Genomic DNA, 19,510 nt, shown 5'->3' with positions numbered 1-19,510 from the left:
AAATTAATTATAAAAGTAGCTAGTTTAACTGAGAGAGTTGTTAGTTTCAAAATTGTTCATCACCAACCTTCAATCCAAGCATTGCTCCTGAATCTCTAGGCACACTTCCATCTTTTAGTCGCTTATTTAGCAAAATCCGACCAATGAGACGATCTCCATCTTTGGATGGTTGCCAAGTTACTGGATGCTATCATATGGTATTAATGGAAAACACAGTGAATAGCATTTTAATGAAAAACTTTTCACTAATACTTTTCATTTGCTGATATATTTTTAAAATGCTATGAAAGTATTATGATTACACTAAAATTGAATGTAAAAAAATGACAGAAAACTGTGCTGGAAAATATTTATTTGAACATATCATTCATCAAAATGGATGTCTAATATTTAATAACATTATCTATTTTACTAAATCCAATTTGTAAACATCTAGAATGATCTTTCAATCTCGATTTGACAGATATAGATCACTACACATAGCTATCCACACACAATGAGATTCACATCTGAGTACTGACAAAAGCATTGCTAAAAGTCTAATATAAGAATAATACTGGAAAATAAGTTTGCCTCAAACTGAAAGTTTGATATGAGAAATGTCTTATTTTTCCACTACTTCAAGCATTTCAATTTTTATCCAAGATTAACAAATATTTTTAGTGTTTTATTTACTCTCAGAGGTAGAGTTTCAAATTTAAAAATACTGTTAAAACATTACTTCATTACTTCATTTTAATATTCTGTTTCTTTCTTACAATAATTAATTCACACATTAAGCATAGTTACTGTGAGCATTATTATTCCATTGTTATACACGGGCACTGTTATACTTGTCTATTGGCCTAATTAATGAATTGTTAAGATTTTCTTTTGTGTAATCATCATACTTTCTCAGAGAAAAATATTATTTCATGCTCTATTTCATGCAAAATTAGCAGGCACAGAAAAATCTGCTCCCATTACAACTAATAACTCTAAAAAGATTTATCATAATCTCTACCAAACAGAAAGCAAAAATAAAAAATATCAAAGCAGATGGCAAAGCCTTTAATTCTACACAGTACCGCACAAAAATTACATGGCAACAAAACAAATGAACAACCATGACAGTGAAAGGGAAAAAAGAAAAACAACTTTTCTGTGCAGAGAGACCCAATTTTCTCCCTTTTTCACCTGGGGTTTAAATTATTAATTTAATTTCAGCCCCAGGAGTTTGGAAACAGTAAATCAAATAGTAAGCCAATTGGTAGAATCCTTATTGTTAATTACTTTGTTCTTTAAGGTAATATCAAGGTATGCTAATTTGCAACCATAAGAACAACATTCCTTTATGCCTCTCAATGTTTTTTTCTTAGGCTGCCAAAGAGTAAAAGCCGCAAGCATGCAAAGACTTTTCATTTGTTTTTCTTTTCTGCACCTTAAGAAATAAATGCTATATTATCTCTAAAAACACCCTATCTTTCATTTTATGCACTATTTTAATGAGTGACAGAGAGCAAACAAAGACCAAATGAGCAGGTTAAAATGCAGGCTCCATAATCTCAGTACCTTCTCACTATGGCTATGTTCCTCGTTTAGAGTTGTGCTACTACACGTATCTACCCCAGAGTCTTTTATCTGAGGCTCAGACCATTCCAAGTCCTCTTCCAAAGAGTGGCCACCAAAGCACACCATTTTCTTTTGCCTCTCGGATAAGGTGTTAGAATCCGACAAAACTGCCTGCTCACTAGTTTTTCTTTTTCCCCTTTGACTGTCCCCTATAGGTGTGGGATAAAAAAAGGATACAAAAAAAGAAAACATGCAAAGGTGTAAATAAAACCAAGGAAATGTAAAATGATAAAAGAAACTAAATGGTAAGGCTCCACATGTCTCACCAAAGACATTGGGGATGCCTCACTGCTATGCCAAGACGTATGGTCCAACCAGTTGTAATCCATGTCTCCTGCGAGAATCAGACAGACAAGATAGTGCAGTAAAGGAAGGGTGAAAGAAAGGACAAACAAAGATACAGTAAAATTGTAAAGACTTCTGATTATCTGATTCATCACCTCTGCAGCAGGACTTGCAAAGGGCTTCCAAGAAAAAGTTAAGGCTCCAACAACAGAGTACATGGAATATAAAAAACAGTGAGGAAGGAGATACATTTGTGTGTGTCTATGTGTGCATAAAATTATGTACAGAGCAAAGCATCATTGTGCCAGATTTAATAAGGTCCCTATAAAATTATTTACAGTAAATTAAATGAAAAGGCAAATTGTATTTCTAATAGAATATCCAGAAGGGAAAGCATTTGAATACAGAATGTCTTACTGAATTTATTTCTTTGCTTTTCTAACACAAATCAATATTTATTCTAATCACATCTATAAAATACTTAAAAGAATGGCACACTGTATTCACTTTGCAGTAGATGATGTTAAGGAAAGTTAAATGAAAAAAAATCTAGAGACTATATTGAGAATAAAAAGCATATCAACTTTGCTTTTTCTACTGATTAAATAGAAGGATGAATTCTAGTAAGTGTAGGTACCTCACAAATGGGATTGTTTAGGTTTTTGACAAAAACAAATATTTCAGAGTCAGAATTTAACTTCCATGGCCGACACACAATAGAAAGAAAGAATTGAAAAACAGTTTAAGAAGAGATCTAAATTAATGCTGCTGTCCAAAGAATTAGGGAATGACTCATGTATTTCAATAAAACATTCTCTTTTATGCAGGTACTTTAAACTGTAAATTATGTACACATGCTGCACTATTATGTCTCTCTCATTTTTCCCCTCATCATTGTTTCTACATGTTACATGAAATATATTTTGCTACTGAATGCTGCATAATATTTTTATATTACTATTTGCAGGAAATAAATGTTTCATTTTCTATCAAATTTGACCAAACTAAAGCAAAGTAGTTCAGGGTTCCTTAATACAGACCTCAAAAAACATTTTTCTATTTCTGTTACTTCAGATCCTGCTTCAACATTACTCAGCCTATTCCTCTGGAACTACATCAGTAGGATGGTGAAATGTAACTAACAAGTCTTAGCACTGTCTTAACACTTGTATAGAGAACTTTACAGAAAGGATGTGAAGATACAGCCCAATAAAACTACAAAGAACTAATAGACACTTTAGTAATATTTCCTTCTTTACTTACTTTATTTATTTTAGTAAAGTAAAGCATTCTTCTTGGAGAGGTATCACAGAATTAACTAGGTGGAAAAGTCCTTTGAAATCAAGTCCAACCTAGTATATTTTATATGTACAATGAGAAATACCTTTTTTTCACTTGTTTCCTCCTAGAATAGAGACTTGCATATGCTCTATGGAAAAAAAAAAATCAAGTCTCATTTTCATTTTAAAGAAGGAAATATTAAAAATAAAAAAGCTTTGTTTTCAAAAAGATACTTTGAACTTAGTCCCTTACATGTACATTGCAGAAATCTTGTAGCATATTAAATAGCCTTTTCTTTCATAAAACAATCATAAAGTAACTTCAGAAAATTAGAGCCTCAATTAATTCTCATTTTCTAAATAATAAATAGGCTGTAAATCAATTAATGAATGTTAACATCTAGCCTGTACTACAGATAAAAGTGTGGCTATCCTGCCAAAGGGGGAAGAAATATTCTTCTGAAAGCTAGTAATATTTTGCTAACACCACTTCTGCAATGGAACTTCCAGTGGTACTTTTGCCTCCAGACATTGCTTCAAGGGGTACTGAGTGAACATCAGTGAACTCATGATGATCTATCCCTTACTCATAAATATACATTTAGAGATATCCAGAAGACAGCAAGAGTTCCAGCCCACATTCTGCCCGGTTTACAAATTCCCTGGGGCCTTTACGCATTATCCCCCGGCTCATTTGCTGGTATAGCCAGCTTCTGCTACTCCAAGTCCTCTTACCCATTTATTACTGTATGGTGCATCCACAAACTGTATGTGTCCAACATTAGATTCAGCATTTTGCAAAAACAGTTACTCTTCATCAGATGATAAGCCCTGGAACTAAAGCTGCACAGAGGAACACCTACAAAATTGAGCCTGTTACCTAACAAAAGTACTCCCTCTTCTTGCTCAACCATTTTCCCTTCTTTTCAAACAAGATGTAGAAGGCTTTTTTTATTGTAGTTGTGTCTCACAGTAAATATTAAATAATTGGCATTTATAAAATGAAAATTAAACTAGAATAAGCAACAACTCCATCAAAACACTGGTTTGGTTTCACCTGTGTAAAATATGTAGTCATATGTTTCCAAAAATTATCATATAAATTAGAAGTTGTAAAGCTATTGTAGATCTTATAGATTTTTCCCTTAATACTGTGTTAATTGATCTAAGTGACAGGCATAAATACTATGCAAGTTAATAAAAGGATGATTGTCTGGAAGGCCTGTAGTATATTACATTTCTATAACAGACATGAATATCTTAGTATATGTACAACTCTTTTAAATAAAATTAATAGCTTGATAAAGTCACTGGGCATCAGTTTTTCAGTGGAAGTTCTAGAAATATTAAAAACTTGACTGGGTAAATGATTATTGAAATCTTGTAAAATTAAAAACAACATATGTAAAGCACAGAGGTCTTTGCCTACAAGAAAAAAATATAAGTAAATAAACAAACAAACAAAAAGAAATAAAATAAAAGTTAAACCATTCTTTTGTAACATAGACACCATAGTTGTAACTCTGACTACCAGAAAATGCACTTGTTGCTCTCTTAGAAATTAGTCATCCAATACAGAAAATACTTTATTATTGAGAATATATACATTTAGGGTATGAAGCAGAAATTGCACAGGAAAAAAATATCACTTCGTTGATAAATTACAAAGGATATAATATCAAAATCATGATTCATGGAAAAGGAATCTAATATATTACTAAGGAAGATACAGTCCTAGTTTATGTCATTATAACAATATTCAGATGCCTTTTAAGTTCAGGAGTGCAGCTGGATATAGGAAAGGACATATGTGAGGTCTGCTCTTATTAATGTCAGTGAGTCCTGTGTGTATATGGAAAGCTTCCAAGGACTAATCAGGCTGGGAGAAGAACCACATCAGTAACCTTGCCCTTCTCTAGAAACGGGGTTAAGCTGAAGCCTTTGTAACCTTACTGTACCCTTACTTTGTAACCTTACTGGTGTTCAGTGTGCTTTTCTTATTTTCTCTGGACAAAACCAAAAAGGCAGAGGAAAACATTTTTTTTTCTTCTGCGTTCAGGAACCCCCAGCAATGGGACCTTCCTGTAGAAATGGGAACTTTGAATGTTAGAGTATGTTTTAAAATACTTTTGGTCAGTTTCTGTCTCCCTTGTATTTTAATGTTTGGTTATGTAGTTTTTTGTTTCCTATAATGGCTTTCTCACACGGAAATACAACAATTGAGTATTTTTTAGAAAGCATTATGGAATTTGAATCTAACACACAAGGTGTATGTCTAGTCCTTTTTGAATGCTGTTTAAGTTCATGGTCAAGTCCAAAATCATTTATCTTCCAAATCGGCACACACCATAAAGCACTCTGTGTAATTAACTTTTCTACTCATACAGAGTTATTTGGATGCTCTAAAGTGCCCAAAATCTTCACATAGGATATAAGCCTGACCCAGGCCCTTTCTACCAAAAGCAAAACCTCTCTAAACTGTCAACTGTTTCCCTTAGTAAACTAAAAACATAATCTTGCTTTGAACCAAATAAACCAAAAACTTGTTCTCAAATTCAAATCGCATTGCCAAAAAGGACAGGTTATATAACTTTAAATTCTTTAGGCTTAGGAGACTACCTGACCACATGGTATATACTGAACACATATTTCTGACTTGAGCCAGTAATGGAATATATATGTCATTACTCAAAATTGCAAATGATTTAACCTTGCAATTAAATATTTTCCCCCTCCAAGCTAATTTTCAGCATAATGTACACATTATGAACACATCCCATGTGTCTATATCCTTCTCTTAACTGCACAGCTCCCAGTGCAGCCCTGTACCAGAAAGTCTCAGGAGTGAAGTAAAAAGTGAATTACAGCTATTAAGAACTTATATTTAAGCAGGTTACTTTCTGTGTTTGCTGTCTATCCAGACTGCCACACAGTGGGTGACTCCAAAGAGGAGCTACACAGCTGAAATTGCCTGGAGGTGATTATATGACTGCTTAAACAATTGCTTTGTCAGCTCTGGACATTTCAGGGACATTCTAGCTTTTGATGCAGGAGCAAATGTAAAGCTGCCTGTCACACAGCTGACTGTAAAGCACAGATTTTCTAACACAGTCACTGATGAAGTTTGAGCACTGATTACAAAAAGAAGCACCTTCCTGCAGGGCTTGCAGCAGGCTATGAAAATTCCTACTATGCATTTCAACATTTCTTCTTGGGAAACTATTATTTCTCTGGATTTGTCAACTTTCAACATGGAACACATTAGAAAAATGTCTGAAATATCTGGTCCTACCAAAGCAAAAAATGAAAAGCTGTTCTTTATGTAAAGAATATGAAATGTATTTTGACTTTCAATAAGTGAAATACAGATAAATGCAGCAATTAGGAGAAAAATGTATAAATCTCCATTAGTGAATAGCAGAGTACTGCATTCCACAAGGCAGGTGAGAGAAAAGACTGGGGGAGGTGGGAGCAGGTAACAGTGCATACCCATGTGGCAAGAATGATGACAATAACAGCATACAAGTACTATAGAGATGCACTATCAAAGAAATGTCTCTGGACATCATGGGCTAGTCACTGAGAACTTAGTAATATCCTGAATTTCTTTTATTTGTTTTATTTTCTTTTAAGGGATACTGTTCAGGGGAAAATCTTACTAAAAGATTTTACTTGAAGACCCTGGTTTACTCTCAAAAACTATGTAGTCTTGCTTTCACCTACTGCAAGAACTGCTCAATAGAAAACATTTTACCCTTGATGTAAAGGCTTACCTAATGTAAAGGTGAAAGGGTTTCAGCATTTCTATTTCATTCTGGTTCTCTTTCTGAAACTGAGACTTAGGATCGCTATTAATAGAAGAATATTTACTGGAAGTATTTTTTTAAATTTGTTTTGCTGGAAGGATTTAAATTGCAGAAAATACTTTCTTCAAAATTACATTTTCTAAAACAAAATTATGCTCAGCCTGTTAGTCAAACATATCTTGGTAAATATCTTTCCTTGGAATAAATTGAAAGAAAACATACCAACTTGGTCACAGCTCAGTACACAAGCTGGATGACCTTATATACTTACAATTATGTCTCTCATATGACACCTGAAGTGTGACCCATATGCCACACCATGACCTCTATCATGTGATACAGTACACAAACTTAATCAACAAGAAAGTGGTTATGGGAGACAGCCAGACATTTTATACTGTGGTCCCAGGCTACTATTGCCAGTTTGTTTCCTTACGAGGATTCAAACTTTTCAGGTGTGCACACCTGTGTTACATGTTCCCTGCTACTTTAATAAGATCAGGGAAAACTAGAACTAATTAAGTATAATATCCCATGGTTTCTCTTTTGCTTGATTATCTTTAAGATTTTATCTTAGGAAGACGCTTATTTCAAATTATGTGTTTGACTCTACTGGTCGCATTTTCACTTTTTCTCTTCTTCCTCCTGTCATTACAAAATTTAGAACCTGTACCTGAAAAAAAGGAAGTTCTTTAGGCAGAATGCAAAGGAAAACACACATTGAAAAGTTTCAATAAGACAATATTTTTGGATCATGCCCAGCAGCAAGTAATCAAAAGCAATTTATTACTCTTTTTTTATTATTATTAAAATACATATTTTCCTTTTTCTTCCCTATTCACATCCGTAAAGACCACATATGTATTCTTGGGCTGACCTCACACATGTTCCCTGATTGTGTGTTATAACCAGTTTCACCTTAGGGTTGCAACTGACAGCTTGATCACAAGTTCTTCACCACCTCAGGCCTGGAACCATTATCAGCAATAGCAGCTTGCCTGCACCTGAATGAAGGACTCATATAAAGAGGAAACAATGCAGGGGAGAATAATCCTATTAAAGAATCTCATATCTGGCCCTTGTTTCAGCATCTTAGTGTTGTGTAATACTTGAAAAATGTTCTCACCAACTAAAACCAGATAGCCCATTTAGATGTTCCTAATGAGCCCAACCTTTTTCAGAGGCTATCCTGTTGAAAGTTAACAAGTTATTGGATATAATGCACAGAGGAATTATTTAGTGTCTAGAAGGTGAGGAAAAACTCTGTATTTCCTGAATCACTGAAATCCTGATTCAGAAAAATGAGCCATCCTGAAAACTGCTAAGGAAGCACAGACTCCAACGGTTCTGTGATGTGTTGGAGTTGCTGCACAACTGGGAACCAACCGCGCACACACACAAGAAATTCTGTCCTCAGACTTTGAAACCAGTCCAGGCAAACTCAACTGTTTTGCTGCCAACAGGAAGGCAACAGTAAAATATGACAAGCCAGTTGGAAACAAGCCTTACAGCCCCCTGGAAGTGAAAACAGTTCATAATTGGAGCACTATGAAAATTTGTGAGAAATAGCTGCAAAGTTTAGGAAACAGGTTTGGAGTTTTATGTGCTCTCGGTACCTATTTCCATTAGACTTTTCATTACCATTTTACATACACTCACTGAAGAAGGCTTGGCTAAACTGAAGAAATAAGTGGCTTCAGGAAAACTCTATTTAGCATTAGTAGACATATTTGCTTATGCAGTTCACTTTGTCCTGGCTTATCCTATACTCCGCTTTCCACAGATATACACTCTTTGTACATCCTGAAGTTGTGACTGTGCCAAAATTACTGTCAGAGTATCTGCAACAAGGCTGCCTGGCATCTCCAAGTCTCAGAGCCATAGGATTTAAAGCACATGAACTGAATCCTAAGTGTGATCCTGTTTCTATTTGGATAGAAATAAGCTCTCTACCTTTGAGAGGCAGTGTATAACCAGATGCATTTCATTCCTTTTAGTAATGGACGTATGTTGACAGGGAGCCTATAATAATGTTTTCTATATGCATACTTCCTTCTAATACTTATTAACAAAAGAAAAAAGAAACCAACAAAGAAAAACAAAAAACCTCCCTTATATTGTGTACTTATTTACTTTCAATCTTTACTGCTTTGATGCCAACACTAATTATTACAGAAAATAACCCCAAGCAATTTTGAATCAATATATCTTAATTAATAAGTAAGCTTCAAATATGCAAAATGAAGACAACGGGAGACCAAGAAGGACAGCAAAGGAATGGATTCTTCATGAGGCTCAATATCAAATTCACAAATAAGGACATGCACTTAACATGCCAGTTGTACTCATGACAGAGCTGTACTAATTTCATCCAGGGAACTATCAACCATAAGTAAAGCTGAAATAGAGAACATGTCAGGAAGGAAAGTCTTCTTAGCTCAGATTTAAAGAAACATATTTATTCATAACAATTTCCTATCTTTTATGCCCAATGTCATGTAGAGCTAATCCTAATGAAAGGAGACATCATTAATGTAGAGATGGATCCTTTCACAGGCACATCATTATCTAGAATCAATTTCCATCATCAGCCCAGCAGCCACCCATATACCATGACTGAGGATCACCCAGCTGTTTCATTGATCACATCTTTTTCCTTTCTCTCCACTACTTCCAGTCAAGATTACTGACAACTTGCTACCAAAAAGTGATATTAAGAACTACTCATTTTATGATTTTCAGTAAAAGATAAGCAAAACAAAAATTATATATATAATTATGTTTATCTGATAGAAAAATTCATCATCAATAACAATAATTACAAATTAAAAATATAAAAACTTATACATTTTTGAGATGAAAGTCTTAAAAAAAAAAGAACCAAACCAGTATCTAAGTTTCATATACTTGCTGCCTTTTTCTGTTCAGTTTTTAGATTTTGTTTGGGATGAAAATACATTTTTACTTTTACCCTTGGACATGGCTGTTATCCTACAAGGACAGCTGAAGGGAAGGAGTAATGTAAAAAAAGGTCCAGTTCATGTTTTTAAGCATAGTATGACCAATAATTTCTTACAAACTCTCAGTGGGTACAGAAGAAGACTCTAAATTCACTCTAAATATCTTGATCACTGATGAGGAAATGCACATTTCACAATAGAAATAAAAATAACCTTTAAAAAAATCCTCTGTATTACATATTTGAACAACTAGTATTTCAATAGTAAATCATCATTCAGAAGTTAAACTGACTTATTTCCTTGTCTGTGATTCTCAGTTTACCTTATGCAGAAAGACATGGACAAATTTCAAAATTCTACCTAACAATCAAGAAAGGAGTAAGACTACTGTGGCAAATGCCACTTTTTCAACTGTGCGAAACAAAGAAATACAGCATTCATTTACAATTTATAGCAGATTTTCTTTTCTTTAAATCTGACCTAACATTTTACATGGAGTAAAAAACCTTTCTGGTTGTCTAAACAAGTATAATTTTTAACCTGCTACCTTCTCTAAACTAAACTGCAGGAGACACAACATACATTCACTTTATTTTTAAAATTATTTGCTTTAAGAAACAAGAGCTTAATAGCAGGTGTAAGTCCAAAGCATCATCTCTCCCTGGCAGCACACATGCCATAAATGATCTAGAAATATGCAGTACATCTGCTGATTCAGTTAGCTGTAGTGGAAGCAAAAAAACCAAAAAAGTGCAAGAGACTTTTTCATCACCTTGACACTGCAATAAAAGCCTTTGTAAACTAGTAATTGGATCATTAATTACTGATCTCCCCTTAAGCAGTCATGATGAAGAAAGTAATTTGGTATATGTAAAAACACCTATTGTTTTGAGTTTGCTTACATGTTATTTTTGTCAAACCACCTTCTTTGAAGGAAATTAATTACCTCTTTAAAGAGGAATAGAAAACCTGAAAATGAAGCTCCAATGGATCCCAGAAATAAAAATCATAATCAACTGTCTTATTTAGTTTCACACCTTCTGTGCATAGGCTTGACAGTGTGATACTGTATAATCAAATTAGTTCAGAGCAATGATCTGTTACACCTGGGTTACAGCTTAAAGAGCAGATGTGCAGAAATAAAATACCAATGATGGTGGTTGTTTTTTAGGACACTTTGGCACAATGAAGGTTATTTTGCTCATGTATACAAATTTACACATACATGCAGGAAAATTCCCATACACATTACATTAATAGGAAGGTTCAGTTGCAAAATTAAATATTTGGAAGGTAAGAGTGGTACAAGACTTATCTTGCCATGAAGCATTGATTTAGTCCCTATACAAATGCATTAAGGTATAATATTTCATAATACTATGGTAAAATCCCCCATTCCTACAATGGATCTTCTGTGCACAGAAAGAAAGGTGTAGCTTAAATAAGTAACTAGTCCATATTATTATTTCTGCAGTTAATGACCCCATTCATTACTGACCATAATCTAAATGCAGATCTAAATGCAAAATTATTTGTCTCCTGAGAGCTCTGGTGTTGTGAGAATATTCTCCAGAAGTCAGGGTTAAATTCAAGGAATTGCTCTTAGTGGACTGTCTGCATAATGAAATTAACAAGACGCTATAATTAACCTCTTAAAATGAGCTACTGACATACAGATGTACCATCAAACATTTTGAAATGTTCCAAACAATTTTCAGTGACCAACATGAGAAATCCAGGGCTTAATTTTTCTTTAATATTTTCTAGAGTTTTAGTTCTGCCATTTCCCTGTTCTGTTATACCAATTCTTGGAAAATGGCAAGAATTTATACAAATCTACTCACAAAATAAGCAGTAAATTTTATTATATGATTAAAACAAACAGAAAAAAAATCATATTCCCATCATTAATCCAAAATTGGTCATATCTATGTATACAAGCTGGATGGAAATCTTCAAACAGAAATTCCCTAAGAATGTACTTCAAAGAAAACCAATTTGGTTTAAAAAATGTTGTGGAGATTTAAGGGTAAGATTGGTAAAGCAATAAATAGAGACATACAGATACAATCTGCATTTAAAATTAATTCAGAATCCTAATGAAAAAATGTATATTTTTATTGTAATTTGCACTGTCTTCATTATTTCAGAAGAATACAGAAAAATGGAAAAAGTGTCCACAGAAGAATAGTGGATGTTAGCTCTGCAATTATTTCATTTTGCTGAATACATAAAGAAGCACATTGCTCAGGGACCTTTCCACAGTCAACAAGAGCTACACTCATAATTATAGCCTTCATGGTAGCTGAAGCTGTAATAAAAGTTACATAAGGGATTTAATCTCAGTCTCTTGTTTTTGTATGATCACAATTACCCAAAAATATATCTCCTGAGGCTAAATATTTCCAGAATGAGTTTAAGTAAAATGTCTGTATTTTCCACTACTTTTCAAGGAAAATTGCCTCACATCCTCTACTTGTTCATGTTTAAATTTCTGGAAATTTGTGATAAGAGAAGAAAAAAAAGTAATAATACCTAATGCTTGCAAAACCATCAGAGAATTCTGCCTCATAAATCGGACTCAGCCCTACACTGTGGAGGCTCTCATTGCTCAAAGCAGTCCTTCAGACACTGCAACTTGTCTGCTTCACCCAGAGGTTTTCAGAACCAAACACATTGTGTAGCAGAGGCTGGAACAGCCTTCTCTTCTGCAGCTACATTCACAAATTAGAAGGTGCATAATAGTGATGTAAACACAGAGAATATGCAGCTTAAAGGGAGGTCAGTAACTTACTCTTATTACAAATATATTAAGGTCAACAAAGCAATATACTTCAAAAGACTCCAATTGACTTCAGATAGAGCTGAGTAAGATACTTGTAGTACAGCCAGGTTCAAACCATCCTCTCACCTCCTTCATTTGCTCATTTCCTTAGGTGTGCAACTTATTGACAATACAAGTTTATCCAGATTAACACAACTCTTCAAACCAAAGTTTTACATTTGTCTTGTAACTGTCCACTTCAGTTCCATTTTCAGATAAACTGCTAGTGAACTAGCCTGCTACTGCCTAAAGAAGACTAACAGAAAATGCATCATAATTTGTCTAAAGACCTATGCACTTCACTTATGAACTATTTATTCATCTCTATGCAGTATGAAGCTGAAAGTCCTTAATGAAGAAACATAGCCAGAAATATGAAAATTACATGTAAATATTTTTGGTTGGTTGGAGGGTTTTGGGGTTTTTTTTATTCATTTTAAATTAAAGAGGCTGCCTCTTTTCATTATGCATTCTTAATATAAATGAATATAACATTCAGATATGAAAAAACAGGTGTGGGATACCGCTGGCACAGGTGGCAAAACAATGACCTTACAGATACAGCCAGCTGATTTGCAAACAACAAAGGATCATTCCCCTGATTTAAATCTGTCAGTGAACACTTGGAAATGCCTCCATTAGTCCCTTGGAAGACTGCTCAGCAAATTTTTCTTAGACTTCCCGAAACACTCTTCTGCCTCTGTCTGCTCAGCACAGACAAAATTGCATAGAGCATCTTTGCTGTACTGTAAGTACTGCAGTCTTGTCAGAGTGAAGGTATTATAAAAATGTAGAGCATGCATAAGCTATAATAAATTTATTATGATTAGACTATTGTAGTACCTAAGTCTGCTATTTTTTTAAAAGTCTGTGATAATATTTTACTTATTTTACAGTGATTACAAATAATTTTAACTGCCAGTTTTTCTGTTCCTGATTATTATAATGCAAGTAAATTTGGTCTATTTATATCTAGCAAAAGAAAATAAAATTAGATTCAAATGAAATTTTGATTGGTAATACTGAAATATACAATTAGTGACACCATTAACATTTATTATTTTGCATTTTATAATGGACTGTGATTGTAATTCTCATTCTTAAATTTGTTGAAATAAGGAGATACTACAGGTTTTTGCAAAAGTAGAGATTAATTTGCTGACATAAAGAGATACCACAGAATTTTGCAAATGTAGATTTGGCTATGCTCACAGTTATACACTGTACACAACACAAGAAGTTAATGACTTTTTAGGGTGACATTGCTGTTCCTGCTTTCCCTTTTTTTTTTTTTTAAGATCATCCTCTGTCAAATCCGATAAAGAACTGGAAAGCATGATATGCTTTGGGAATAACAACTTTGGCAAGCTACTCATTTCAATGTAAACAGTTACAGAATTTAACTGCTTCTCTGCCACAATTCAGCATCTTTTCATTTTCTTTGTTGATTTCAAATGAGATCTTATGCAAAAAAAATTATTTCTACATTTTGTAGACTCATAGAATGATTAGGATGGGAAGAGTCTCTAGTTCCAACATTCAATTTCATAAATGACTGTGTTATTAAGATGTTTCTTGTAACTTTCTTCTTTCTTTGTTTTTGCAATATCCTTTCTTTTATACAGAAACTATAATAAGGAATTTGTTATTTCTTGAAGTAAGGTCAGAAGCAACAAAATTTTACAAAAAAAAAAAAACAACTATTTCCTAGCCTTCAAATAAAAGTGTTCCAATGGGGGGAAACTAAAACTTCATTGCACTTTGTCTTTAATTTCAGCTACTACACACCCCAAAAACTTAATAGGAGATTGCCTGTTCCTAGGGAGCAGAGAAGTTCAATAGGATCCTTCAAAGCCTTTAACTTAAGTGTCCCTTGCAACCAAAAAATCTTTTATGCTTATTTTCCAAATCTTTTATGCTTATTTCCACATACAATCAACATTGTGTAATCAGACATGGGAGTTAAAGAAATAGGTGAGTGCTATTCTGGAGCAAGATAACTTTTGATAAAATTTTACTCAACTACTTGTCTCAACCTGCATCAAACCATAAGTTCCTGAGCCAATCCAATGTCACAGTCGTCTCACTGGCAGCTGCCACTTTCATACTTCATTCTTTGGGTCCCTGAACATGCCAAGGAAGCATTCCAGGTGCCACCTTAGAGTAAGCCATAGCTTATGAACTACCAATCCACAGGGTAACAGAAGATCTACATGATCATTGACCTCATCCTGACAGTTTGGGTACACTGAGGAATGGGAGCTAAGTCATCTAAAGCAGGCATAGTAAAATAGTTGACTCTCCAAGATTCACATATTTTAGCTTCTGTGGAAGCTGCAATTCAGTAACAAACACTTCAGAACTGTTGTGTAACCAGCACACTGGGTATGGTGGATGTCCAGACTGCCATTCTTTCCCTGGTTAAAGGCACCCATCAGGAGAACCAGCGGGCAGCCAGCACAGGAAAGCACTGGTGGGGCTGTTCTTCCTCAAATGCTGCATAACAAAGGCAGACATTCCACACTGGAAACTTCAGGCCCTGTTCCAAGCCCTGGCCTTGTACAATGCCTTAGTTACTTAATCTTCTAGAAGAGATTAATCATAAAAAGAGCAAATTTGGGAGAGCTTCAAACACAGAAAAAGGGTTATGAACTCAATGCACAGGAATGAACAAATGCTAAGAGAAGAGAGTGAAATGCATATCACAGTTTAAGAATTTAGATACTTTGATTTTTGCAAATTTTAAGAGACTCAGAAGAAAGAAGAAGACTGTCTTGCAGAAAATTAAAGAAGCAAGCCTGGCAGTTAAACTGAACTGAATGAAGGAAAAAATTTGATCCTTGGGTTTGTTCAAATGGTTTGTGCCAGAACAAGAACCCAGATTTTAGCAAGCGACCTCAACTGAAATCTAATAATTATAAAAACAGTTAGCTGAAATGTGGATCTTCAGTTCTTCACAAAAGAGTAATGAGCAAAGGACTCAAAAATACAAGGAACTTGAATGCTAAGCTTAGTTCTAACAGCGATCCATTGATTTCCAGACCATAAAATCAAGATAATAAAGCTTTCTTCTGCTTACAGAGATGAAGGAATGAATGCAAGCCTTTTCAACACTACTGAGATGAGTGTTCTGCAAAGGACCATTAAAAGATTGGACCATTAAAATAACTCAGGCTTTTTATAAGAATAAGAATTAAAAGAATTCTCATTAAAAGAATTAAAAGAATAAATATGTCTCATTTCTCCAGATACCATCTATTTCCTACAGTGAAAAAGGCAGATGCTGAAAAAGGACCATGGGGTAATAAGCAAAAAGAGATTGGTCGAGATCAAATATTTCAGGAAGCAAAGTATAGCTGACCATGCAATCTAGTTACTTACATTTTTTAATTCATATGTGATTCTGAAACATAACAATGTTGTTCAAGGGAAGAAGTATTGAGAGATGGGCTCTGATTCTGTGCACAAAGAGCAAACACTCTCTCAAAGGTGAATACCCAGAGTTTAGATTCATCTGGCTGGTATGTAGAATCTTATTTTGTTACACTGTGAATTTAGTTTTCAAGAGTAATCTTAATTTTTACACAAGTAACTTTTTGTAAAAGCTCTTCTTGACAGTCAATGTTTGCTTTTGAGTTAAATCATGTTCTAGAATGATTACTTGGAAAATATAAAGAAATTACATTAAAAATTCACCTAGTTCAGCTATTTCACAGAAAGCTAATGTAAATTAAATTAGTCTATGCATAAATAAAGTAAAAGAATAAATAAATGTGATCACAGCTGTGATGCTTGGGATTATACACACATTTTTACTCAATTGTATATTTTTTAATATTGTTAATGTCAATATTAAAAAAGCATTAATTGTACCTCAGCAAGTATTATGTTATATTTACCAACATCAAAATACTATTCTCAGTCCATGTTTGACATCACCCAGAATGTTTTCAAATTGCATTCCAAATAAGATGTGAGCAAGAATTTGGTCAGCATTTCTCACATTGTATTTATGGAGTAGTTTATTTCTTCTGGCTTAGGAAAATGCTTGGCTTTGTTTCATGTATATATAGCCCTTTTAAATAAGTGTTGATGGGGATTTTTTTTGTTTTGCTTTCTGCTAACATTACAAAAATGAGGATCATTGAAACAGAAGTATGCCCATTAATTAAACTACATTAAATACACTGAAGGGATTCCTGGACACACTTTTTTTTAGAATTGAGAGGAAAAATCTTTCTTCATATACAAAATTCTCATTTTTGAATTTATAAAATACAGTATAAATTATAATACATCACTTTCATTTGTCAAGAGTAATTACTTTTGTAGCTTGAAATAATTTGCCTTTGGTGACTAGGGTCACATGAGGTATATTATGCCATAATGTGCATTGTTACAAAAGCCTTACATGAAAATTCGCAAATTTTTGGTCTTTCTGTAAGCAGTTAATGCTGTATTTAATGGAATTGTTCCAGAACTTCACAATGAAAAAGATCTGCTTGCAGTAAAACAGTAGACATTTTTCAGATGTTGAATATTGCTTTGTTAATCAGTTCTACATCATTTTCATTATTCTTCCCTTCTGCACACAATGCACATAAATGCCCTTCTTCTTTCTCATTAGAACTTTGTCCAAAATCTGCACTGCACTGTGCACACTATGGAGAACACAATGAACTTGATAAAGAAAAATGACAGTATTATGTCTGCTTCAACATTACTATAAAAAATCAACATTTTAAAATATCACCACACTGTTCCAATACTTATTCCTGGAAATTTATTTCCTATTATTTCATATTACCATATTGTTTCACATTGTTTGCTGCTGGGACAATGGAGTAAGTTACAGATATAAACAAGCTCACTAGATTTCTAGCTTTGACTATGCATTAACATTATACTTAGTAGAAAAGATAACCATAATCTGTATAAATGCCTCCAAAGGACACAGAAAAATTCTCAGCTGACTTCTGAATTCATGACTTGCATATTTTGCCATTTGCTCTGCCTTGTTCATTATTCATGACTGAGGATAACAGATACCAGGACACATTAACATTTCAAATTGAAAAGAAAATTAGAAAATTCAATTTTTGTACCTTTCCTACCAGTAGAAATACTTCACAACTACAGGCAAAAAGTATCTTTCAGTGCATATTAAAATATTTCCCTAAAGCGAGTTCCATACTTGAACAAAGAGCTTTCAATATGCCAGCATTAAGCATTCCATGGTCTTGCCATGCTGGATTTCCACTATCAATTGCTGGTACTTTACAGCCATTTTCTTTGCAGAGTTGTAAAGACCTGATGCTGGGTAAAAGGCATCTAGCATCTATTTTCTTAGAAGATTGCATAAGTGGTAACTCATATAACCCTAACTTTCAATACAAGAACTTCAGAAAGTCACCTTTGCCCAGACAAAACGCAAACGTTGCCAATGAACATCACAAATAGAACTAAGATTTCCAGTCATTGTTCAGCTAAAAAGAACTACAAAAATGTGAAGCTCCATACTGAAGTCTTGTGAATTCTGGATGAAATCTGCCCATACTGCAAGTTTAAAAGGCACTGTTTCCACAGGAAAATCAGCCTGTACCTCAAGAGCCTCTTCAAGCTTGTACAACTCCAACTGGAACTTGCTCTGCAAGCAGAATTTTCTGATTTTTGGAATTGAGAAATAAACCATCTTTTTCTCCCAGTGTCTGGGGTGCTTACAAGGAACACAGCAAAGGAACATTAGTGGAGTGAAGAGATTTGAAAGGGATGGCAGCTCTTTTCACTAAGACACCAATTTAAAGTCATCTTTCAGAGGAAATAAAACACTTTCAGCTGTGGCTAAAGAAGGAATAATACAACTGATATTAAACAAATATATTGTGCTAAGAATACAATCTCATAAGATTCATGAACACTTTTCTGAATTTCTACATTGAATGAGAAAGAAACTTCAGTTATTTGTTCCCCATGTTTTAATTTATTTATAAATTTGCATATAAATCAAATAGCAATAGGACTCACCACTAAGACTAACATAATGAAATATATGAAAACAATTTTTGTTATAAATCATGACAGTCACAAAACATTAATAAGAAATGGCAAACACAAAAACAAAAAGTTCTGTGCTTTGTCTCTATTTTCTATTTCTTCAGTTGTGAGGTCTGTGTAATAATGCAGAGATGTAAGCAAAACAGGTGAAGTCTATAGCAAGCTTGGATTATTGCATAGTATACAATCTGCAATTTTTCTAGTGAATTGACACTTCTAAAATCATGGATTTTTCTGGATGTTCATGAATTTACTGATACTAGTAAATTTTTTCCTTTGAAATAATACAAAAAATATTCATATTGCAATGAATGCCATAACAGATAAATTTATCTGGTATAAGGACTTATTTCATATATTAAAAAATTGTTTAAAATGCTGGTAGCATGCAACATGGAATTACAGCATCACCAAGGTCACTGTCATATACTTGCCTATTTTCTTCATCAAACACCATAATAGCAAATTTCACCATTTAATCTCAGAATACTTTAAAAATACGATTCTGTAGACTCATAGAATAGTTTGGATGGTAAGGGACCTCTAAAACTCCTAGACTAACCCCATGGCAATGGGCAGAGATATATTCTACCTGGTTGCTCAGAGGCCCAGCCCACCTGACCTTGAAAATTTCCAGGTATCCCCATTCCCATCTATCACATCTCTGGGCATCCTGTGCTAGTGTTTTAC

At 33.9% G+C, this 19,510-nt stretch overlaps 1 protein-coding gene across 34 annotated transcripts in view; it reads right to left on the bottom strand.

The window, feature by feature from the left end:
- RIMS2 (regulating synaptic membrane exocytosis 2) overlaps nt 1–19,510 on the bottom strand; it is a 447,424-nt gene that overhangs the window by 210,771 nt on the left and 217,143 nt on the right. For all 34 annotated transcript variants that reach the window (XM_085573910.1, XM_085573913.1, XM_021546502.4 and 31 more), the window contains 2 exons: nt 1,552–1,760; nt 68–187 (listed from right to left, as the gene is read on the bottom strand). In XM_085573910.1, coding sequence (XP_085430036.1) covers nt 68–187; nt 1,552–1,760 — 329 coding nt within the window. The remainder of the gene's footprint in view (nt 1–67; nt 188–1,551; nt 1,761–19,510) is intronic.

Source organism: Lonchura striata, chromosome 2, assembly GCF_050655825.1.
Source record: "Lonchura striata isolate lonStrDom1 chromosome 2, ASM5065582v1, whole genome shotgun sequence".
Taxonomy (NCBI): Eukaryota; Metazoa; Chordata; class Aves; order Passeriformes; family Estrildidae; genus Lonchura; species Lonchura striata.
This window is presented reverse-complemented; position numbering and strand designations above follow the sequence as displayed.